Raw genomic sequence first — 24,163 nt, forward strand, 5'->3', positions numbered from 1 at the left:
GGAATAAAAGCCTCAAAAGCAACTGGAGCTGCTGCTGCTGGGTAATGAAAGTTGTGTTTTTGATTGTTTCGTGCATGTCCTTCTGAAGTCATGGATTTTAGTCTCGAGATCTGCTTCCCCCTACCCCCTATACCCACACTTTATGTTTAAAAAAATAAAATAGATTTCTTTGCCATACATGCAGGATTCAAGAATGTTTTGTAGCCATTATTCAACAAGAATGTCTGAAACACAGCTAAGACGTGGGGCTTATGCCGATCTTCGACCCATTTTTAATACTAAGCTGTTTTAGATCCATTTGTTTGCAATGATTAAAGTATAGCATAAAGTATAACATATTTTACATTTTAATCACCAAGTATTAGGGGAAACAACGCCTTAAAAATGACAAAGCACAACTCTGAATTAAATGGTTTATTCAATAAGAAATGTTACAAATGTGATCATTTGCTCTAATATTACTTCCATAAAAGTGTCTTGAGTTTGAACAGAGGATTTCCAGTAAATTGCACAACGGACATCAATGTCATATCACAATAACAAAGGTTTGGTTAGCAGAAGCATTGTGCGAATGTGATCTGTGCACAAAATTTACTCAAATCTGGCACTAGTTAAACTGGACTTAAAGCTGTCTGCTACTACTTTTATTTGTAAATAAGCAGTGTATAAAAATATAAAAGGCCATTTAAGATTCAGAAATAGCACATCAGCTGTAGTTAAAATGACAAAGCCATGACTGGTGTTTCTCCACTCACACTCTGAGTAAGGCTTCAACCGCTGACCTATCATCGAGTAAAATTATTTTAGAAACAAATATATTTAAATAACTTTCAAGTCAATCATCACTTCAGGCCATCCAAATGACCCAATATTAATCGCTTGTCTAAAACCTTCTAAGTGACAACCCTTTCAACTCATCTAGGAGAAGAAAAAGCACTGTGTATTCAATGTTGGCATACGACAAAATGAGAAGAAACAAAATATGTACAGCACAAAAACATTGTATGCAATATGCAAAGGCGTCATGTTGCTATGGGCAACACCCCCCTCCCTCCCCTCCCCTAATATAAGTCAGTCTTCACTGAAGACCCCTCTGTCCATAGCCCCCTCCCCACACATACCCGCTCACACACAGGACATCACAAACACGATTACGTCACTAAGCCTGTTAGTTTGGAAAACGGTGAAGTACTGTGAAGCTCCGCCCCCAGGCCGCACCCCCTCACTCCGACACAGGGGAGGGCGCTGTGGTGCAGTCATTCCACTCATCCATCTCCGGGTTGTAGACCTCGATGGTTTTGAGGAAGTCGTTTCCGTCGAAGCCGCCCACAGCGTAGATGGAGTTCCCGAGCATGGTCACTCCAGCGTTACTGCGAGAGATGGTCATACTACCCAGCATCCTCCACTCATTACGCACTGGGTCGTACACCTCCACACAGCGCAGCGCGTGGGAGCCATCGAAGCCGCCAACCACAAACAGTTTACCTGAACAACAAATATTTTGACTTTAAAAACATTGCCACATTAACTTGTGACTTGATTGTTATCACCACACCGCCTGGCCCTGTCATTTTGGTCATTTGTCAATCATCATTTTATAGCCGTCTTCTCAAACACTTGTTCCCACCCACTTCTATTGTCTAGCTTCTGCAAGGCTCCAAGTGAGTGGCCGGTGGATTTTACCAATTAGTGACACTCCAGCTTTTTAAAGCCCTTAAGTCCCCCATGCTCTTACCTGCGTGGACAGCGACTCCAGCCCCCCTGCGAGCCACGTTCATGGGGGCAACCAGGGTCCAGGTGTTATTCTCTGGGTTGTAACGCTCCACACTGTTCAGACAGTTCCACGACTCTGCTCCTCCAATCACATACAAGAAGCCCTCCAGCTCACACACAGCTGCCTGGTGCCTCCCTGGAAAATGTTAAATGCATTAATTTGCTATGCCTTTATGCAAACCGATGTATAGGGCTGCAAATCTTTGGAATAAAAAACTGATCAAGAATTGTGACCGATTGAATAGAATCCTACTTTTTTCGTATATCGCATACCCTAAACAACACCAGGACAATTGACATTTCAAAGAAGAAATATAAAATGCTAAACCAATACAAGAATCTCATATTTTGTTGTAGTTTAGGGGTCTAAATTGTAATTAAATCAGAATTTGAGTTGTCGCAAATTGTGCAGCCCTCCCAAAGTGTACAATCACATCTGTTTAAAAATGCGCTCGTAGAGTTTGAGTCACTTACTGATGTTAAGAGAAGCACAGTTGGACCAAGTTTTGGACACAGGGTCAAAAGCATCACAGTTCTTCAGGCCTTTCTGCCCACAAGGATCAGAACCTCCCACCACATACAGTTTGTTGTTCAAGGAGCAGACACCTTCAATGAGACAAAATTAACCTGTTAATTTGCCAAAAAGGGCATTATATTTTAATCATTTTGACTCTGTTGAAGACTGACCTGCATTGCACCGGTTTGTCCTGAGCTCTGGCACTTGCACCCACTCATCAGCGTGTGGATCGTAGGTCTCTCCACAGCTAAGCTCATCAGAATGTCCATTTGATCCTCCAATCACGTAAAGCTGACCCTGAAAGGAAGCAAGCATTACAAATTAGTAATAAGCAATTATGCATGATAAACAGCAATCTTTCCATCCATTACCATCAGCACAGCCATCTGAAAACGAGCCCGGGGAGTCCTCATGGGGGCGATGAAAGTCCAGTTGTCTTCTGCCGGATCATAACACTCCACAGTCCTCAGACACTCCTCTCGGTTGTATCCTCCTGCACAAAGATAGTCATGTTATAAGACATGTGTTTATAAGCCTATGTAGAGTGAGATTGATCCAGGTGTTGCAGGGGCAGAAACCCAGGAAACCCCATGTCGTTAGAGTGCTGATGGCTCCTCCATTCACAGATATAAGGCAGTGACTGTCAGGACTGAAGAAGCCATTTGAATAAGTGTCATATTTACTCTTAAAACTCTGTCTTCACTTGACAGTTACCACAAAAAAAACAGAATTCCAATTTTAATGTAAGATGGACAGTTCTTACCTGCTGCGATGAGTTTGCCATTGAGCGGCGCGATGCCAAGCCCGGAGCGAGCGTACTGCATGGGGGACAGTGGGTGCTCATCCAGGTCCTCAGGTTGGTTCTCAAAGCTCAGGCTCTTGAGCAGACAGGGAGTAGCTGAGGGGGATGTCTGAGGGCTGCTGCGGCCATGCAGGAAGATCACACATAGCACTCCATCCAGCACCGCCAGGCATAGGTACGTGTTGTCTGTGGAACAACAAACATGCTAAAAAAAAACAAGCGTTCAAGAGTCCCTTCTTGAGAGCCAAATAATTGGTAGAATTGAATCTGTTCAATGTGAGATTGAGCCACGGCTTACTAAAGGCAAATTGAGAAACTTAGTTGGGCAAAATCCTTGTTGATTTATATGGGGAGGGGGCAGTTTTGGACTACTGGACCCAGGAAATCTCAAATAAAGCAAGTGAGAATGGTAGGGAACCACTGTTGCAGAACCAAACATGCAAACATGTCTTACTTGTGGTCTTCTCTGAGGCGATGTACTTCCACTCTCTCCTTGCTGACTGCTTTGGTGCGTTCGCCGCCTGGTTGGAGGGCGACAGGCTTCCAGTGGAGCTGCAGCTCATCTGTCTCTGGGTGCTCTCACGTACAGGCTTCTTCTGCAAGAGCACAGTGCAGCTACAGCAGCCGGGCCAAAGTGCCAAAGGCCCAACAACGGCCAACACCACCACAAAACCACTCTGATCTATACGGCCTATTGTAGTATACAACACTGCAAAGACCTCACTCACAACTCTAGTGTGACATTAACGGCCTCTGATATGCGCAGCAGCTTTAGCCAGGCAGAAAAAAACTGACCAAGGCTTCGCAGAATGTTTAACTAGTTAGGCAGACCATTCAGTGCTATTGATACTTTGCAGTGACGTCACACTATGGCAGAACATTTAGCTGTTACCTTTGACACCATATTTTCAGGAGTCTGTTCATGGTCCAATTTAGAGTGGGTATGATCAACTGAAAAACTTTGCTAATGTTAGTTGGAACTAGTCAACAAGTCAAATTGCATAACCGTCACTAGAACTAAGTCAGTTCTTTATGGTCAGCTTTATTTTAACACAAAGCCTAACTGGCGTAACAGAGCTTCAGACAGAGCAGTGCCTCTAGTTAGCTTCACCCCCGGGGAATGTTAATGACATCAGCTGCAAAGTATCAATAGGCATAGGTTGCATTAACCATTTCTTGCGAAGCAAAAGTGACTATATTGAAGAGCAGCCAGTCACGAGCTGTACCTGCACAAACTGAAGGTGGTCCTCGTCCCCACCAAACACCTCACTGTGGCCCTCAATCAGCAGCCCTCCGTCCACCAGCTTATGGTCAGGTGAGTAGTACAGCGTTTGCACCTGTAACACAAACAACCCATGTGGCTGTGTCCATGGCAACACAAAGAGCCCCCACCATTTTGGGGAAACAAGAAAATACGCCAGATGGGACTCAAAAGGAAAGCTGGAAAGCTGGAAAACTGATGGATCTTCAGTCTGAGGAAAACCTTCATTTAAAGTTAAGATCGCCGCGCTGTAGACTATAAAGCATTTAGGTTCAAGACGACAACATCCTGTCAATGTGGGCTGTCTTCATTTGCATCTAAAAGAAAAGCTGGAGAAGACAAACATCTGCATCTGGAATGTGCATCTTCGGTGTAGAAAAACAGAGGCCTTGTTTGGCCCCTACGCTCCTCTGCTGCTTAGCAACTAATCCTCAAGATGGAGACGCTCGCATCACTGTGACGGCGGACACCATTCCCAGTCAGATCCAGATGACAGCTCTGTGCTAATGTTATGAAACCTAATCCTCCGACACCTTTCAGGCTTTACGGGCTTTTAGCGGGTGACATTTTATCAGTACATTACGTAATTGTTCCATATCATTTTTTGCCATTAATATTATGTTACGTGCCAATATGCAACTAGTAATTCTAATGATTTCTGATGATTTTGTTTACTCCATGTACAAAAAATGCATTCTATTACTGAAGTGTATAGACAATACCAAAATTTCAAGCCTTTAATGCAAAGAAACAGGCTTGATGCCCAATGCTAATTTAGATACAATTAAAATGCTTTCAAAATAAAAGAATGTACATTTCTATCAAAAACATTTTTAGTTTAGTGGTCTTACACTAAACAATTTATCAAATTTTGTTCCATTTATGGAAATCTTTCAAATGGCCATTTACTAGATACTAGTTTTAGTAATAGACTAAGGGTTCAGGACAACCCTATGGAGGTGCTTGTTGTTTTGAGTCTTGGCATATATACATTTGCATGTATAATTTGATATGATTATTGCCAAAATGTGCAAACGTGCACCGTGTCCTGGTGATGTACAAGCAGGATGCCCGTGTATTAGTGGCACACACAGATGGCTGTCCTCCCCCTCATTACCCTGGTGGTTCAGTCTTGGTCCTCAGGTCGGCTCTGCTGCTGCTGCTAATAAACCTACAGAGAGATAAATCAACGGGGAGGAGCGCCTGTTAGTGCTGGGTCCATAACAACACTCCTGTCAGTCAACTCAGTTAGGGTTAACTTGTTCAAAACCTGCGTCTGGGCTTCCAGGGATGGGACAAGATCTCTAGCCACAAGACTGAAGATACAAAATTGCCACACGAGTTTCCTTGTCTGAGAATTAGGCAGTGTGCTCAGCATGCTAGTTGTTGGCATTACCGTGACTGCAAACTACAGTCTGGTGTCTGAAAGTTGTAAAACGATGCTTATATACATATTGCAGTGAATAAGGTGAGAATTAACTTTGGACCACTGCAAATCATTTAATATGAAGTACTGTTCTCAGTAAAAAATCAGGTACAGCACCTCCAAGTGCTGACGAGTTATACCTGTTGAAAAGCAGTGGTTCAAAAACATTAAAGACAGTTATAATTTGTGCCTGTGGGGCCAATGTCAATGTCTCGTCTTGTGGACATTGGGTCTCATCCCATTCCTGTGTGTTTCAGATTCAGAGCACTTAGTGTTCAAATGTGGTTGTACATTAATAAAACAGCCACATACCCAAACGAAAACTGCAGGAATAAAGAAGAAAGAGCAAACACCAGCTCCTGTTATAAAGCTCACCTCTGATTTGTAGTTTGAATCAGAAGAGGAGTTGCTTACAGCCAAAACCTCAACAAATCAGAGGAAACAAAGAACAATCCTGACAGCAACATGCCTTTTCTATTTCGGCCCCCTCAATGACTTGTTAATGTCAAAAACAGGAGGATTCATGGGGAGGGGAGGGGCAGAGAGTGGAAAAACTACACGAGACCATACTGACCTCCTCCATCAAGCGCTCCAGTTGGTCTCCGTTCTCCCACAGGCTCCTCTGCACCCAGCTCAGCACCTTCGAGTACAGTTTTCCATTGCTGGGCAGGGCCAGGTTGTCTTCTAGCATTACTTCTAACTGTAAATGCACATGGTAAAGAGTGTAAGGGAACAAGATGGCTGCATATAGTACTTAAACTCACCTACACAAAGTCCTACAGATTTAACCCCCTTGACCTGAATAGTTTTTAATCCTATATTTTCCATAGCAAATCCTTACCTTAAATAAGTGGTAGTGAGCATGACAAATTAACAAGGGGGAATAAATGCATTACTATCGGTCATGGGGTCATTAATATGTGCAATTCCTTATTTTTAAAAGGTGCATTGCGTAACTTTTCTTGTCCAGAGTCTGCCATCTGCTCATCTCCGTGGAGATGTCATAGCGACAAGCAGGTGACGCAACCAGGCAAAGTTACCGGTCAAAACTATGGAGAGGCAACCCTGTTTTAGTGAATTCAATGACTTTTTCTTGGCAAGTAGAACCAATGCAAGATACTAGATAAAGTTAATGCCATACTGGGGCATGTGCAGGCAAAGCAACATCTCTAAGGAGGTTCACCAAGAAGTCCCCAAATAATAATACCCTTAAATAATAAAACATGCAAGAGTATAGCATTTTACATATGTTACATTGCTCATTCAGGTTTAAATTTAACCTTGTTTGGCTTTATACTGTACAAGTATGCACCTTGAGGCGGGGAAGCTTAAGGAAGTCCTCCTGTTCAGACACTTCCAGTAGATGGTCCTGGATGTAGGCGTCCACTTTGGCCAAAACTCTGGCATCTCCCATGGAGCTGGCAAAGTTACGGAAGGAAATGGCATTCTGGGAATCCATCTTAGACAGCAGGTAGTCACCACAAATCTGAAGGGTTCAAAGATATGGTTGCAAATTTTATTAGTTGTTCTGTTTATACTGTAGATTTGTATTAATATTCATACAATTTTATTTAACACCCAATTGCTGGCATGCCTTCATTTCATCATAGCTTGTCCTTTACCATTATTCAGTACAATTTTCTGATTAAAGCTGTGTACATCCAATGTTAAACTAAATTGTTATGCAATCTTTTTAATTAAAAAGACCCAAGCTGATCACTATTTGACTATTTTGAAAGACTCAATCTTTACATAATCAAAATCATTGCCTTATGTCCACTCACTTACAACTACCAGTCTGTATAATCTTTGCTCAAAATTATTATCAAAAGCCACATTTGTTTTAAACCCACGCTTTTTTCCCCCCATACTGAAAAGCCTACATTTCACATTTTGACTTTCAGCATTTAAAATAGACAGATTACCTGTTTGACACGCTCCATCTTAAACCTCCTGGCTGCAGAGTACACATCTTTTACCAGGTCTCTGTCCGCCTTCAGCCTGTTTTCCAGTTACAAGAAAAATGGGTGGTGTCAGTCCCTGGAAACGTGCACAAAACAGTGAAAGCTCAATGCAGTACTCACTGAGCAGTGTAGGCGTAGTTGAGCAACACCTCCACAGCCTCTGGGTCCAGGTCTTCAAACGTGACATGGGAGACTCCGTGAGGCTCCAGGTCACTGTTGAAGATCTCAAAGAGGTACGGGCTGCAGCAGGCCAGGACCGCGCGGTGAGCCATCAGTTCATGACCACGCACCTTCAAAATAGACAAAACTGCTATAAGGGTTTTTGTTCATATCAAATCTGGCTTTCAGTCAACATCAGGGGTGCAAGATTCATTACTTGCAAATAAATTGATAATTAAGGTGTGCCTTGCTATGTATAAAACCCATTAAATGTAGTTCAAACCTCTACAAAGAAACTTGTGCTGTGTGCAAGTTTGACATCAATGAATATCAATGTGGCTTATATTAAGGTGCACTCAATAGTCCAAAATTTACAGTAATTAAGATTTATTTACTAAAATGGTTCAGTCGATTTGTAGTTTTACTCATCCTTTCCAAAACCAATAGTGAATCCATCATGTTAGACTTAGGACTTTTTTCCATTGAAATTTCCCCAGCTCATTCTGGGAACTTGGTCTTGCACCATTTACAATACTTTTCCTGTTATGTTCTAGAGGCATCCAGTGCTTTTTCAAACAAAAGGACAAAAGTTCATTCAACCAGGTTTAGCTTCAAATTCCCAAGAAGAGCTTCAAAATATATTGCATGACAAGCCAAAAAGAAAGTTAATTTATATAGAAATTATGCAACAATATATTAAGATGCATTTGTTCCCAGGTCTCTCCCTAGTCCCTAGCTTTGTCTCCTTTACACCGTTACCCCTGTAGTCTTATCTCACCAGTGACTCAGACTTGTGAAGAGCATGCTTACTCACGCAGCCTTGTAATCTTACCTGAAGTCTAACGTCGCAGAACTGACCACTCTTTCTCAGAGCATTCATTTTGGCCACGGTGGAGTCCAGGAAACTCTCATCCTCGAAGATCAAATATCCGTTTGGAGTCATCTTGATAAATTTTCAAAGATTTGCCTGTGAAAATTTAAAAATAAAAACTGTCACAAAACTAGAAAGACTATATAATCCTCTCCTTGTTAGGGATCCATTCATAGGCTTGTCTCGATAATCACTATATACATGTATAAAATACATGTATTTCTATCAATACATGATAGATTGAAGAATAATTTTTTTTTTTGGGGGGGGGGGGGGGGTGTCAATATTTATCAGGGTACCTTTTCTTTGCACTAGTTTTTTATTTGAGCTTTAGAGGGTTAAATACATAACTTCTATGGCTCATTATTGACACCAACTACTATGTTATTTCCACTATTGTAGATTTAGAGTAGTTCTTGAATAATATAATATATATTTTCTTTAGCCATGTTGTTACCTCATCAAAAACATACCAGGAGTTGTGTTTAGCTGCATTCACACATGCTTGAGTAATACTGTGTTATTAGGATGTCTACATCTCCAAAGCTCAAATGGCTCTGTTCCACCTTGTGATGTCACGAAACTGTAATTTCCAAGTTGACAGCTACCTTTAGTTCAGTATATTGGCAATTCCAGGGCTGAAATTATCCAAATGATTCTACGGAAGGAGGGGAGTTTAAAAACACAGTGGAGCACTTCCTATATTGCCACATGACATGGAACAAAGTGTTTACAGTTTGAGAGAAGAACTCAGCCTAAATATGCAAAGTTTGTATGTTAAACGTGTGAATGATACGACAACTTCGGGTAAGTTTTGGATGTGGAAACAACATTACAACAGATCAGAAAATAGTGCAATATGGGCCTTTAAAAATGTTATTGTGAAAAGCCTATCCATTGAACTCTGCAACGTGGTAATAGCCTTCATTAATTGATGACTAAAGAGTTGGATTAGGTTTAAGATTAATGTGAATCGTGTACCATAATCTGTCCTATGCATTAGTAATGGTCTTACCTAATACAAAGCAATTCAAATCCAAGGAGGCGCAACTGCTGCAGGGAGGAACAGGAAACACTGGGCAAAGCTGACCAAGTAGGTAGTCTTCTTCACCCAATGGGGGACGTAGTTAGAAGAGATGCCAGTCGACTACGCGGCCGGACAAACTATCAGGCTTCAAGCGACTATAATCAAGTCCTCGGGAACCCGTTGGCTATAGATTGGCTCCTATCCTGTGTTGGTCAAACATTGTAACCTAGAGGAGGAGAGAACACAAACACATAAGTCCAGGGCTGAATGATTTGGGTAAAAACATCTTATTACTATTTTTTCGACAAGCATTAGATTTGTGTTTAACAATGCGATTCCGTTTAAAGTTCACAATTTAACACCCCCAGAATAATTGACAAAAAGACTGAAACAAACTCATACAAAACATGTTTGTACAGATCTAAGCTACAGGATTAGCTGTATTTATGCAGAAGGAATGTAGGAGATTTGCATATTTCCGAGTTACATCCACTGAAATAGCACTTTTGATGCAGCCCTAAACAAGCTATTTTAAGGGGAGCTCTTTTGGTTAGCACGAATCATTAGCATTAGCATGAGTAAGCCCCACATGGTGAGCCACATGGGGGATGGAGCTGAGAGACCCATCAAAATCAGCTGCTACTGTCCAGTAACTTTCCATTCAGGCCAAGACCTCACACGGTACCATCAATACTTTCACAAGATTAAACTAATTCTGCATACTACCATTTCAGAGAATTCGTGTCATACTTGATAGAGTTGAAGGAGCCAAAATTAGTTTTCCATGCTCACAGATTTCAAAAGAAAATTCAATTGTCTTGACTGCTTCTACAAGGCCAAGTAATTCAGTTTAAGACATTTCCAAAACGCTCAGGGCAGGAAGACAAAGCACCATCAGTATTTCCACAAAAGTACCCTAAAAAAATCTCATGTCAATCATAATTTTAGACAATTATTTCCACACTTAAATTTGAACAGAACATCCCTTACCTAACGTTTAGGCTAGGAATTCAAAGCACAAACATTATTTCCACCAAATGAAACAAACTGATTCTGCCTATAATTTTGCATAACCATATGTGTGGAAATCTCGTCTCTTTAAAAATGCTTAAATTTCAAATATCTGGTGCTACAAGGCCTAAGTAAAAATATTAACTGTCTGAAATCCAGATTAGCAATTTCCAAAACAAGCCAAGAAAAAATTTAATTCAATATATCTGCAAAATTAAACAAATTTACACACAAAATTTGAAGAACAAAAATGTCCAAGATCTGGAAAAAAAAAAAATCTTCACCGGTTGTCACAAGGCCCAAGTAAAAAGGCTATATTCATTTCATGCCTGCAGCTCTGCCCCTCTCCCATCTGAAGTCAAGCACTGCAGCTCAGGCTTATGTGTCAGGACGAGCCCCCTGCACTGGCTCCGCCCTCTTTAGGACGCCTATTCACACACAATGGCCTATAGAGACAATGAGTGTCATAGCTAGCTAAACGATTAATGTAACTGATGTTTCTGCTCACAAATTTGTAACAATTATTCAGTCACTGATACCAAAATCAAAACATGGAAATCCCCAACTCCCTGTTATATTGTCTAACAGATCACTGTTCCTGTATAATGTGGTCAGCTTTATGAAAACAAACTTTCAGAATGATCCAGTTAAAAAGCCAGATAAAAAAGGTTGGGGTGTTTTCTTGGAGTGAATTAAATTTAAATAAATGTATTTTTGTTCCTAAAATGCTCAATTACTATGTTGGGGTTTTTACATGATTATATATTGTGACAGAACAGAAAATTAAAAGTACTTCCTAATTTAACAGCAAAGCTTGTATCCAGGGCATATGAAAGCTTTTGATTAGATCCATAGATTACATTATATGCCACACCCGAGACCGCAAACACAAGCGTGCTTAAGTAATTAAGTGCTCGGGGCAAGTTGTTGATTTTAATGCCATGTGTAAGCTTGCCTGTTGCAGCCTGGATAATGCAGATTAAAAATGGCCACCCTGGTTTTATGCTTTAAATATTTAAAGCTGTTAATGTGAGGGATACAACATTTTAAAAGTAGGGGAAGCCAATTCAGATATCTTGTGTATTGTGAAAAGAACTGTCCACAGCTCATTCAAGTGTCGTCATGGTATTGAGTACTGATACTTGATTTTGATAATAAGGAATTGACTCAGCACCTATTACAATACCACAAAGATAAAATGTGCTCCTTCTGTAACAGAATGTAATTTTCATATACAAAACAGTACTTTGTGTTACCTTAGAGATCTTATACCAATTCTGAAAGCACAAAATTACACTGAAACTGTTCTGGAAAGCTCATATTTTGTCCTGTTACTGTGACTTTTGCAGTATGGATACCAAATGCTCAAATGAGTATCTAGTTTTGATATTAGTTTTAGTTTCAAATTAGTATCAGATTTTCAATATTTTTCAAAACAGTAGCTCATACAAAAGGATTCTAGTTTATTCATTTTCCTTTTTAATCAAGCCTTTTAAAAAACAACCCAGATTTTACACATTAACATGACAGCAGACGGCAGCCGGTATTAATACTGAAACCGCATCCGCCCCATGCGTGAACTTCCGAGGAGGACCAAGCATGCACATTTTGTAAGAGACATTTATAGAACTGTTACTGTGCATTTGTCACTTTACCCAATGTTACATAAATCATATACACTGCATTACTCTTACTCTAGCATGTTCTGGTTAAGGGTTGCACCTCTAGATTTTATTGTAATAGAACAGATATAAGCAGCTTTATTAAATCAAAATGAAATAAAAACATTTTCACCTTTGTAATTCTAAAATGTAATACACTTTATTCACAAATAAAAATATAAACCTAGAAGCCTTTAGTAGCATATTTTATTTATCTGGTAAAAAGTGTAAAATGTTTCACAATAGAAATAAATCACATAGGCGACTACTAAAATAAATGTCAGCTGTATATTATTGATTTCAGTAGCGCTGCAGCTATGAGAACGAAATGTCTTTATATCTTAAGAAATTAGTGCAATTATTTTAAAGATCATCTGTCGCCATGCACTTTAAATTTTGACAGTATTCTCCAAGCTGCACACGCTCGAACAATCTAATGGCTGCTCTTAGACCCCGGAGAGGCATCAGCGGCTGGCACGGGAAGACTATAATTTTCAGTCTGGATAGAGGAACACTGACCCACTTTTGGCGGTTATGCAACATCTGGCCAATGAAGTGTTGTTAAAGGCCAAAAACCACTACTCCCAAGTCTACTTTCCTCTACACATTTTGGTTCAAAGTTAACCTCTATATGCACCCCCACTTAATACACATCCCCTTAAGCTGTGCCAAGCTCACCCCACCCTCCAATTTATTCACTGGAAAAGTTACTGTTTTCCAATGTGGCAATTAAAAATCATATAAACAAGCGGGAACATTTTGTGCAGACACAGGTTGAAAATATTCATGGTTTCAGCTTCTGATTATGCAACAATGGAGACTTTTATCCCCATTTAAAATATATACTTGTTTTAAATTGTTCATCTCTTGAACTGCCTCTATAACTGTCCTATTAATTATTCATAATTCTGAAACCTATAGATAAAAGGCAATGAATGAAGAGGAGATGTATGGTTTAATATTCTAGTTATAGATTTAATATAATTTTTTAATCCGTTATCTTGATTCCTGACATTTCTATTCTCATGCTGCTCTTGCACTTTACGTTGCAGCACTGAAATTTACCCATTGCGGGATAGATAAAGGTTCTACAATCCTGCAATTAACATTTTTATAATTAACTAAACTATTAAGATGAAGTTATGCTATAATGTTATACTATTAATATTAGATAACTGTTCTTTGACTTGTCACACAAAGTACTACAGAAATATTTGTCTTATCAAGCACTACGAGATAAACAGGTCTAACTATTCTAGGTCTGTTTTGGGCTAAAACGTCATTTAAAAGGGGAATTTTAAGAGCTGCTGTAAGAGACACCAATGACCAAATGCTTCCGGAAAAAAAACAAAACCTTGTGGTAAGCTGTGAAAGTAGAGTCACACGCTTCACTTGACAACCACTGGACAAAAGGCAAACAAACAAAGACTTTAAAGGGGGAAGAGATCGTTCACAACTTTGTTACCAGGCTCCCTCTCTCCCCCTCTCCATTTTTCCATCCGATTAGTCAGGCGCAAGCTCTGAACAATCAATGCCTGTTAGACACCCCTCTAGCGGCTAAAAACAGAGCTACTGGGTATTTCAGACAGTGGAAAATTACAGACACAACGCAACAGAACTTCAATGCAATGAACCTGATTTAGCAATTAAAAGTAGTTGTGTGGTGGTCTTTGTTGTTATGTTAAGTGCCAAACGGGAAAGAACTAAAGGTGTGAAAAAAAAATGAAAAAAATGTGCAACACGTGAGTAATACAGTTCAAAATAAAAAATAATCTTGATTTTTTAATGAGCAGTTATACAAATAGTCCACCACGTGTGCGTTATCTTCAGTGATAAGCGTTTGGACAATGGTCATATGGCAGCATGGTACACCTTTCGTTGGAACAGTGCCATAAAATAAAACACTTCCCAGGAAAGGCTATGGTTAAATGCAATCCTTTGTGCAATTTTCTTGAGTAGACGAGTCGATAGGGCTTGGCTAATGCGAGAATGAAGTCAATATCATTTTCTAGGTCAGTTAAGAGACAACAAAGCAGACAAAGAGAGTAAAAAAGGGTGAACTTGTAAAGCACAGGATGTCCCCGTGTACCATTCCCACCCATGTTGGCATCCTTCGGTGGGTATGGCTTACTACTAGACTGCAATCATTGTCTATTCGCTGCAATGCAATGCCATTCATCTAGTCCTCCTAGTTCCTCCTCCTCCCCCTCTTGAGTAGTAACTCCACTCCACTGAGCCACCACGATGATGACTATCTGATGTATAGGCTGTAGGATGTATGTCTCCATGTATGAACCACTACACTGGCGCGCCGTCCAAAAGTGGGTCAGGATCCAGAGCCCACCCCCCTAAACCTGTGATTAACTGTACTTCTAGCTGGATTACAAACAGCAGACATTACAAAATACCACAACCTAGCTACGTCTCCCGCCAACCGTTCCTCCACCATGCATAGAAATCTATAGAAGCCATTGGGAGGCTAATGCGCGTTAGCTTGGTAGCCATCCATTTTATCAACCTGCGCGTAAATGGAGATGTGGGGCAATTTGGCACGGAATTAATCCCTGTCAAGAATTGAATGGCAACAGGCACGTGTTTTGCCAATGGGGAAAACCACAAAATGCCAGAAAACAAGAGGAAAGCCGGCGAGAATCGAGTGCGTAAAGGACGTCAACGTTTGTGAGTCATGTTGCGCGCGCTATTCACTGTTAAACCATATTGTTCTGCGCAGTGTATTTAAAATAACAGAACAAATATAAATAAATATAAGATTTGACTTTAATATTAAAACATTAGCACATTATAACGTTGTAGTAGCAGTTGCTTCCGATAAAAAACACGTCAAAGGCATTTCAATTCAAAACCGATAAAAATGGGAAATTGTCTTACCCGAGGCGTGTGACAACAGACGCTTTTAGGCATATTTAGAGTAAATTCAGAGTTTGTTGGTTTTGGGTGGAAGAGAAACGCAGCGAGGCTGGGGAGAGGCTCCTAGGTCTGGGTTGTGCGTCCGTTCCGGCTCGGGCCTGGATCAGATCTGACGGTGAGTGGTCCCGCTGCTCGCATGTGCTCGGCGGCGGAAAGCGCGCTCCCGGCAAAAGCTGTACGTCCGCCACGCCGCCTCTGACGTCACACGCAAGGGCGGCGTCGCTCCTCCCACCGAACTGATGAAATCCCCCACGGAGCAGCAAACACAGTCAACATGAAATTGCACAGTAGTGTTTAAATCTAATCTGTTAAATTATTGAATTTTTTTAGTAAATATTTATAAAACGACTGTTACTGCGTTTCAAATGACATTCTAACATTCTAAAAGACCAATAATATTTAATACAGATGAGGTGCAACTGAAATGAATATTGTTAAAATAAAATACAGATTAGGGAGTTGGGGGTCTGGTTACTTACAGAAATGATCAGGTTCAACATTTGTGAATTTGAATCTGATCATTTCAATGCAAATAAAGAGTAAATTGGCTCTTGCCCCCCATCTCATCACATTGCAGAGTCTAAAAAAACACCAATACCATTTGCATAGCAGGGAGACCTGTAAATATACACACATTTGAACAGAGAGGCTATTCCTGTTTTGACTGGCCAAATATACAGGAACAGGATTTAGATGTGTCACTAAAGGACACTGATATCCTTGACTAAAGCTTCCTGTGTTTTGACGGGTTTGTTGCCATTACAGCACGTTTACTGGTAATATTATCTTTTTGTCATGTGATTGCATTTTCCCAGTATTAAGGTTGGCCTTTGTATACTTTAATGGCTTCTTAGAAAATGTATTATCTGCATTGGATCCTAATACTGCAGTGACAACTTCTCAGGAACAGCTTTAGTTTGTTTTGTGCATGTTTAAGGTTAACTAAACAAACTTTACCTGTGTCCCCAGATATATTATATATATTTGGCCAGTTTCAATGTAATCCAGTTGGTTTAAATCTAAAATACCCCTCCCTGCCCCTCTGCCTCTCCCTCTCTGCAGCTCAGTGAGTTTTTTGTCCGTGTCCACTGAGAATGAGAAAAAACATGTATTTATGTATTCCATACGCAGGTTTAAGTACTGGCAACCCTAGATCAGTTGTGATTGTAGTATTGTCAGAATCAGAATCAGAAGACTTTTATTGCCATAGTCTGTGAACACAGTTCACAAACTAGGAACTTGCTTCGGTGAAAAAGTGCAACATAACACACTGAATAAATACAAATACAAATAAGGGCATGCACAAAGTTAAAAAGATATGCTTAAAAAAATCAAATGAAATACTTAAAGGGAGAAAATATATACAACAGCAGCATCAAAACAATAGTGCAAACATGGCTTATTAAAGTGACCGGTGTTATTAAGTGTCCAGTTTAGTGCAGATATTATAAAGTTAGAAGCTCCTTTGCAGCTCCTTCAAAATTCTGCAGCACAGATTATCACCAGGACTCCCACCATTCACCACATCACCCCCATCCTCCAACAACGTCAACGGCTTCCCACATAACAAAGAATCAACTTCAAAATCCTCCTCACCACATTCAAAGCTATTCACACCCTTGCTCCACAATACCTCTCCCATCTCCATATTGCCACTACCTCCTGTTCTCTCCGCTCTCTCCGCTCCTCCTCCTCTCTCCAGCTCTCTGTTCCCACTGCCCTTCTCGTTACCATGGGGGGTAGAGCCTTCAGCCGCTCTGCTCCACAGCCCTGAAACTCACTCCCACCCGACCTTCGCAACATTGACTTCCTTCCTCTCTTCAATTAAAGACTCAAAACTCACCTGCCCAGCCATTCCTACACCACATAACCAAATTAAACCATCATTCAGTTTAATATTGTATCGTGTGGGTTTCTTTCTTTCACCTGTTTTTATGTTTTTAACTTGTTCTATACAGTGTCCTTAGGTATTTTGAAGACGCTTATAAATAAAATCATCATTATTATTATTAGCTTTCTTTTAAAACCTGTAAGAGCAAGACTAAGGCTGCATCCAGACTTGGCCCTGTCTTCTGCCTGAAGACAGGGCCAAGGGTGAATGAGGTGAATGGGTTCCTCCAAAATGACGTCTGTCTAAAGGCAGCAGCTTACTACTAGCTCAGTAATTAGATTAGAGGATCACTGCTCTACCAGAGTCACCTATCGCATTCGGAGGTGCCACTTCCGCCCATCTGTGCCACTTCTTGGGTCTTACTGAACCAAACGTTGACACAGAAACCACATTGACCTCAGGACTCATATAATGTGTCACATCATGGAAAACAAATTTACTAAGTCATTGAGTATTTTCTGTATATATCTTTTTGTTGACTTTTGTGTGAAACACTTTGGGCAGCTTAAGTTGTATTTTAAATGTGCTATACAGTATAAATAAAATTGAATTGAATTGACACATGCAAGCTTTAACCTTTGTTATCATCCAGAGCAGCAACTAAAGATTAATTTAGTTGCAAAATGAATACCAGTACAGAGATACACATGTTTTAAAGGTCCTATATTACACAAAATGAAGCTATGTTATAATGCTACGTCCACAAAGACATACCTGGAGTTGTGTTTTGTTTAATTCACATATGTTTGAATAATCCTTTATTGTTAGTCTGTCTACATCTCCATAGCTCTAATTGCTCTTTTCCACCTTGTGATACCATGTGGTAGTTTTCATGTTAACAGCTACTTTTTACCTAGTAGAGATTGGCAACTCAAGGAAGAATCATCCAAATGATTCTAGTATGGAGTAGTATGGAGTTTAAAGACGCAATGGAGCACTTCCTGTATTACTACATGACATCACAAAGTGGAGCAGAGTGTTTTCTATTTGAGAGAAGAACTCAGCCTAAATATCCCAGGTCTGTATGGGATAAGTGTCCTATAAGACACAGCAACAATGTGCATTAGTCAAAAATCCAAACCACCAATCTTCTGGCTAGTGGTCATACGCTTAACCCACTGCACCATTGCCACTCCAGCACAGAAACAGTAGACCACTTGTGCATTTTTACAACCTACATTCCTCATATGTGCCAAGTATATTCGCGCTTAAGTCAGGCAAGCTGTTGGCAGGTTTCCAAATACTGATGACATTGTCCTACATTATATTTGGCCTCCTGTAGTTTATATAGGGGCCCAACATGGTAAGGCCAGGTTAGATAAACAGCTTCTACATAGGTTAATGCATTATCTGCACTTGTGTCATTACTTGCAATTTCAAAGCAATCTTTCATAACCTCAAGAGCTCTTTCCAAGTTGTATAAGTGTGAATGAGGTATGTTTCTGGGTCTTTGATGAGGACATATTTTCAGATGCAAGGCAGGAATCTATATAACTCTGTGGGAGATTTACTGATTTTTGAATAAATATCCAAATTTATGATCCACAAATGTTGATCCTTATCATTTTTTCTTAGGGATATGCTTCACAAACCTGTCATATTAATCTTATGGCTTAAAGTTTTTTCAACTAACAAAAATCACATCTTATTATAAGTAACATGAGGCATTTCTAAATTGCAACAGAAAGAAAAACTCATGGATGGGTCCTGTAATTACAGAGATATTAACCATAAACCAGGTCAGCAAATCTGTAATCAGACACTTGCACAGCAAATTCCACCATAGAAATCAAACCCGTCCTCCAGCTCCATTATAAACTGTAGGGATTCTACTCTTGAATGCAGCTTATTGGTCAGTCAGCAGCAGCACTGTCTGGAGTACAAAGTGATTAGATGTACAGTGGAAGGGAGCCAGCTAAGACAGCATGACTCATTACACTGCTAACAAGGTGTTTTCAAGAAGCAGCACAAAAAGCAATGACGCTAAAAGAAAAGCAACAATAGCTCCATTTTGAGTTAGCCACTGCATGCTAACAAACAGACAACTATTACAGTACACCGTACAAAAATTATGTCACATTTACAGTATATGACCGGCAGCTGCAGTTGCCAGAATTTCACTGTACAAAGGACTTTGATTACATTAAAACAATTTACGCTCATTTCCATTTTTATAATTAACACAGACACACTGTATAAGGCCAAGGTTCCATCACACAGGTAAGATAAACAAGATAAACAAGATAAAAAAGATGCGTGTGTATTTGTTTATGTGCTTGCTTGTGAGACTTTTACTGCCACTAATAGATGGCTGTAAAAGTCTATTAATAGACAATGATATAGCAGTAATAATAATAATAATAATAATAATAATAATAATATAGCAAGCAGAGTGTGAACATTGTCAAGGACAAAATATATATTTTCCAGGACATGTGCCCTTTTTTCATTCATTTTCTGTGTCTGGAAAACAGGCTAATTCTTTTCCAGGTTTTCCAGAATTTCCAGGATGAGTGGGACCCTGGTTACACATATGGTGTAGAATAAACTGAAATAGCCCAAAAGTTGTAAGAAGAGGCATGACACTGGAACCCTCGAGACAGTGTGATGGTATTGTCCATTCTGTTGTAGGGAGTATTATACCTCTGATACCAAGCTAACAAAGGCTGAGCTGGCAGTACAATCTGTCCACAGCCACATGATGCCAACACAGGATCAAGAGGAGAGATGAGGCAGAGACCCTGGACCTACAGCACACAGTGGACCGCAGTTGAACTACTTTAATTAATGTAACTATATCTTTAATGTATTCAATTACAGGCATGCAGGCACAAAAATGCTTGGTCATCTGCTTGTCTCCATGGAGAGAAGTTTAATGCCATACTGTGGTAGATTCTCGCCAAAGCAATAACCTCCAACCATGTGCAGTTGGCAAATCCTCCTCTGGAAAAGTTACATAGTGCACTTTTAACCTAGATTTTCAATGCATATTTGATTTGTAAAAGTTATCCATATTCCCCGACTCTTCCTGATGTCCTCCCTGAGACCTCTTTTTAGTCAGTGACGCTGCATAAATCTGTTCTGACAAGGACGCCATAAATATTTGAGGTATCGGAGCCAAGCGGAGCACGTGGCTGTAACCGCTGCATTGGCTCAAGTCAAACAACATCAGAGGAAAAAAGAAAATGTTGCTTTTATGTCAAACTAATTTATGGTGAGATTTTTATATAAAGAAATCTCCTAGCTCTCCGGAAATCTCCTAAAATGCACTGATGTTGAGTTTATCATTGGTAGCCCGTAAAAGGGAAAAGTGTCTGTTTGTGATGGGCTCTACTAATACTAGTACTTAACCTATTCAATATACTGTCACATCGTGTTATTATGTTGCCTGGATTGGGCCACAGTTTGGTTTGATCTATGTTATAATATTGTTGTTGTTTCTTCATCAAAAACACATTTTAACACCCTGCATATTTAGGACGAGTTCTTCTCTCAAACAGAAAACACTCTGTTCCACCTTGTGATGTCATGTGGTAAAACAGGAAGTGCTCTGCTGTGTTTTTAAACTCTGCAGCCTTCACTAGAATCATTTGGATGATTTCAGCCCCAGAATTAAAGGTAAAAGGTAATTGTTAACTTGAAAACTACTGCTTTGTGACATCACAAGGTTGAACAGCACATTTTGAGGTTTGGAGATGTAGACAGACTAATAATGCAGGATTACTCAAAGTAATCTGAGCAAGTGACAACATTAGATCGCGTCTTAAAGCTCACAAGAGCCATTTTGTGTAATACAGAACCTTTATACTTCCCTATCTCTCCATGGAAACAAGCACTGCCAGGCCAAGTTATGGGTCAGACCTGTGGAGAGGCAACCTGCTCACAATATAAATGCCAGAAAAAACTCCTTAATCAAATCCAAAATACATATATTTAATAATGCAACTTTAAAAATGCTTTGACATCATGAGAATACCTGACGAACACGACTACAGTACAGTATCTAAATCTATACTTACATGTTTATTTCACATTTCCACATAGTTTAAGTGGACAAACTAGTTTCCTCAGCTCAGATCAGTGGGGAATTGGAGCATCTGTGCATGTGACCCTGTACATAGTCCTCTGATAAGGCACTGATAAAGCACCACACTGTCCAATCAGTTAACCTTTTGCAACAAGTTCAGTCAATGATCCAGATACAATGAGTTTCCAGTGAGGCCAGTTCAGAGAGTCAGGAGGTTTCGGGGCCAGTTAAGAGGTGACCTAGTTGCGAAATGTCAGAGGTATTTCAAATAAGCAAAGAAATGATGTGTACTGTCTGAGAATGTGGTTGTGAAATACTTTGAAAATGTAAATGTTCTCCTTATAGCACTTAAAGAAGCACTCGTTGTGGGACACAGATTTTTCCTGTCTACACATGGACAAACAAGAGCTCAATGAGAACGCTCAGACTCATGTTTAGGTGTGATTATAAATGTTCATCGCTAGATTATTAAAGTGCATTAGTGGCGCCAATATATCCAGTTTTGCAGGTCCTTGAAATATATTCCATTTTTGGGAAGGAAAATAACCAAAAGCTTTTTTTCCTATTTCAGTTCTAGTGCCAGTTTTTAGCTGTGGACAATCATGAGATCTTGTATTAAAAATTCCCGTATCAAAGTTCAACAAACAAGTGAGATATTCAGGCAGTCCATCAAGTAATCCCTTATGAATACATTTTATACAGTGTTGTTCTCTTCTGACAGATAGCGATGGCCAGCATACTTTTTCATAGAGTACAGTGATGGGCAGTACTTGTACATGGAGTCTGTGGCAACATTCCCATGCAGAGACTGAATGTTTACATCTATACAATGGGTTTTATACACAAACTATAGTGGGAGAGTACCATGGTTTAGACTTGGCACCTTTTCGGCCTCTTAGCACCTTGTACAGTCCAATGAGACAGCGACGAGCATACTTCTGGGGTGTTGTCTGGGTAACAGGTCATGGCATCATCCCTATCAGTAGTTCTTGCCCCGTTTAGTTAGTTTGCTGTTAGATCAATTGGAAAATCATGTAATTGTCTTCTTTATCTCTGAGTCTCAGCTGTGATCACAGTCCTTATCGTCACATGACCTCAGTACAATAGTGAACTATAGCAGTGTTTATACTAAATAGCTAAGCACAGTTATTTGATTATTTTACACACTGCTGGACCATATTTTGCAGTTAAAAGTTACAGAAGACATATTGTGCTTGTGTCTGCTCTATAGTTATAATTTACAACACCTGTGGCTCATTATGTTATAATTTGCACATTTTAAATCGAAATGTTCATCTAAAACGACTTAATAAATGTAACAAGTTGGCTGATTTCCATGTTGCCATAAACGTCATCACAACAAAGAGCCGTGGAGCTGTCATCACCTCCTATGGATCACCCTAGCGAGTACTGGATTGTTTTTTGCTTTGTACTAAAAATGGCTACATGATGCTGCCGAATCCTCAGCATATCACTGATTAAGAAAACTAAATTTGGAGAATGAAGTTAGTGCAGAGCAGTGGACATATGAAAATGGGCATTAATCGGCAATATGGCGTCTTGAGAATAAGCAATTAAAGGTTGCTCAAACATGCACGAAACACTCCAAATACAACTTTGAGAGGGTAAATGAGAAGGGGAAACAATTATAACATGGGTAAAACCTCTGAAAAGTCAATTTTGCATAATAGGTCTGCTTGAAATAAAACTACATTTGAGGATATCTTAAAACAACTGGAACAATACTGCACCTGCTTTTTTTCCACTTTTGTAGAACTACAAATAATTTACAAGTTAAACCTATGGGGCAATACTGGCAGAGTAGGTTAAGCATTTGCCACTCAATTAGTGGGTCAACAGTTAAGTTTTCCCCATTTGTCCTTGTGTCATTGGGCAAGACACTCTTCTACAATTTCCGTTCTTATGTGGCCTGTATGTTGCAACTATAACAGCACAGGGTGGGGTGTAAAGACCAAAATCAAACATATACTGGTACACTGTGATAAGATGAGAAAAACATGCATAGACGACAGTATTTTAAAGCGGCATTACGAAATATTTCTCTTGCAAATTAGTAAATATATTTCCCTTCAAAAACATTTTATTTATTTATTTATTTATTTATTTATTTATTTATTTATTTATTTATTTATTTATTTATTTATTTATTTATTTATTTATTTATTTATTTTATTTTATTTTTAAAACAGTACTTAAAACACTACTTGTAATCAGACTACTGCACGGTGTCTGCATCTAATTGTTAAACATGTTATTGATTGGAACAAGTTGGATGGATTTAAATATCTCTTTTGAAGTGTAAAGACTGTAGAGAAATAAGTAAGAAATAAGTATGTATGGACTATTATTGCATATAGTTGAGTGAAATCCAATGCAAAACATGTACCACAGATAATGTAAAAAAAAAAAAAGGTATAGCTCTAGGTGAAATGTATAGGGGTAAACATACAGCTACACAAAACAACTTGAGCTTTGTCAAATATTGTCCAAATACAAACCCAGATGCCCTAAACTCCCTCACAGCCCAATCTGATCTATCTGAAACTAAACATGAGCCGTGGGTAGAGAAGCCAAGCACTTTCACTCAAGGAATGGTACAGTTACTTAAACAAAATATTATGTAAAAATAGTAAAATATTATGTAAAAAGTAGTACAAGTACAGTAGGTGTCAGAAGACTATTGACTTTCCTCCACACCTCAGCTCCAGGGGGTTAGTGTCACAGGAGACTCATGAGGATCAGAACTTTGAAGAAGGGTTCAATTTTGTTACTTACAGATTCCCTGTGCAAAAACAAAAACCCTCAAGTAAAAGTATCATATTAA

General features: G+C 39.5%; 1 protein-coding gene across 1 annotated transcript in view; it reads right to left on the reverse strand.

Annotated features, from left to right (window-relative positions):
* Window positions 1-399: 399 nt before the first annotated feature.
* ivns1abpa (influenza virus NS1A binding protein a) overlaps window positions 400-24,163 on the reverse strand; it is a 54,578-nt gene continuing 30,814 nt past the window's right edge. The window contains exons 2-16 of the mRNA XM_055221374.1: window positions 15,362-15,449; window positions 9,789-10,026; window positions 8,735-8,869; window positions 7,864-8,033; window positions 7,705-7,780; window positions 7,092-7,265; window positions 6,354-6,479; window positions 4,319-4,429; window positions 3,547-3,688; window positions 3,054-3,278; window positions 2,662-2,783; window positions 2,461-2,587; window positions 2,248-2,379; window positions 1,736-1,909; window positions 400-1,485 (exon numbers count right to left, since the gene is read on the reverse strand). Coding sequence (XP_055077349.1) covers window positions 1,223-1,485; window positions 1,736-1,909; window positions 2,248-2,379; window positions 2,461-2,587; window positions 2,662-2,783; window positions 3,054-3,278; window positions 3,547-3,688; window positions 4,319-4,429; window positions 6,354-6,479; window positions 7,092-7,265; window positions 7,705-7,780; window positions 7,864-8,033; window positions 8,735-8,845 — 1,953 coding nt within the window. The 5' untranslated portion in view covers window positions 8,846-8,869; window positions 9,789-10,026; window positions 15,362-15,449 and the 3' untranslated portion in view covers window positions 400-1,222. The remainder of the gene's footprint in view (window positions 1,486-1,735; window positions 1,910-2,247; window positions 2,380-2,460; window positions 2,588-2,661; window positions 2,784-3,053; window positions 3,279-3,546; window positions 3,689-4,318; window positions 4,430-6,353; window positions 6,480-7,091; window positions 7,266-7,704; window positions 7,781-7,863; window positions 8,034-8,734; window positions 8,870-9,788; window positions 10,027-15,361; window positions 15,450-24,163) is intronic.

The sequence above is a fragment of the Periophthalmus magnuspinnatus genome, chromosome 4 (assembly GCF_009829125.3).
Source record: "Periophthalmus magnuspinnatus isolate fPerMag1 chromosome 4, fPerMag1.2.pri, whole genome shotgun sequence".
Classification (NCBI taxonomy): Eukaryota; Metazoa; Chordata; class Actinopteri; order Gobiiformes; family Gobiidae; genus Periophthalmus; species Periophthalmus magnuspinnatus.